We start from the raw sequence: 1,182 nt of genomic DNA, 5'->3' as shown, positions 1-1,182 counted from the left end.
TACTCAACTGGCTTAGTGGAAAATGTTTGGTTCAATAAATTCAACAGTTTATTTCTTAGAGAGTGTGTAAAAGTACTTTTATGTTTACTTTCCCAATTTTTGTGAACAGTTTTATGACTTTTACTTGAGTAGTTTTATCATCAGTGAAGTTTATTTTTGCCAAAGTCATTTTCTGTTCATGTAATTTTACTTTTACTTAGTACTTTATAGAGCTCTGAATAAAAGTACCGTTTTTGGCACAAAGCTGATATCCACAGTGTTAGCTTTCCCTGCAGTAATCCTGGTGTTTTGGAGGACAACACTCTTTGAGTCCATCTGTGTGGGAGTCTTCCCTGATGTTGCAGTCAGGGTGTCTGTGTGCAGTCCATCTTCTGCAGGGACACCCTGCATGGAAACACAATGTACACATTTATTACCATGTCCAAAGCAAAGTGYATCAGGTGTAGGCAAGGCGAAAATGTTTCACAGTATGAATAGAATAAAAGCATTTAAGATACAAAACATAAACAGTCATAAATACTAAAGTTAAATTCCAGGTAACAGCAGTTGCAGTACTGGAGAATATTTTTCTTGCCTGGAGATGGAGTGCTCACACATGTCTCTGTTGCTGTCAGGAGGGGCTGAGCTGAACTGATTCTGAGGCTGTAGCGGTTTATGGTCTAGGCCTGGCTCGCCAAGTGATCTGCGTCGATTCCAAGTCCTTGTGTCAGCTATCCTCAAAATTAAGTGTTCATCTTTAAAAGCTGCCAAATGCTTTCAGTTCACTGCAGCTCTGGAACCTGTTAAGGCCCCCACATACTCGGGCGCACTTCGGTCCGCGGAGGTCAGMGCGGACTCGAGGCGGACTCAATGCGGACTTGAAGCGGACATCCGCGGACTGGTCTGTGCAGAGATCAATTTTTTACGTCCACGTCCGCGGTACGCACAATGGCATGTAGCTACTGTTCTGGGTGCGACACCAAGGTGATAAAGTTGAGAATCGGTGTCATTTGTGGACGAAATGGAGTCAAATCTTGAAAAGCGTCTCATGGAGGAGATTAGAAAACTTTTTGACGCGTCAATGAAGGAATATAAAGACTTTCAGCGAGCAACAAATTTGTGGGAGGAAATAGCTCTGATCCTGGGTAAGGTAGTTCTTTTCTTTTAATTTTATTGTTTTAAAGCTAAAATGCAAACTATCTC

At 41.9% G+C, this 1,182-nt stretch overlaps 1 protein-coding gene across 1 annotated transcript in view; it reads right to left on the bottom strand.

The window, feature by feature from the left end:
- Positions 1-228: 228 nt before the first annotated feature.
- ankef1a (ankyrin repeat and EF-hand domain containing 1a) overlaps positions 229-1,182 on the bottom strand; it is a gene marked incomplete at its 3' end in the record, with an annotated part of 36,387 nt that continues 35,433 nt past the window's right edge. The window contains 1 exon segment of the mRNA XM_014023918.1: positions 229-384. Coding sequence (XP_013879372.1) covers positions 229-384 — 156 coding nt within the window.

This window comes from Austrofundulus limnaeus, unplaced genomic scaffold, assembly GCF_001266775.1.
Source record: "Austrofundulus limnaeus strain Quisiro unplaced genomic scaffold, Austrofundulus_limnaeus-1.0 Scaffold396, whole genome shotgun sequence".
Lineage (NCBI taxonomy): Eukaryota > Metazoa > Chordata > Actinopteri > Cyprinodontiformes > Rivulidae > Austrofundulus > Austrofundulus limnaeus.
Note: the sequence above shows the minus strand (reverse complement) of the source record. Positions and strands in the feature narration are given on the sequence as shown.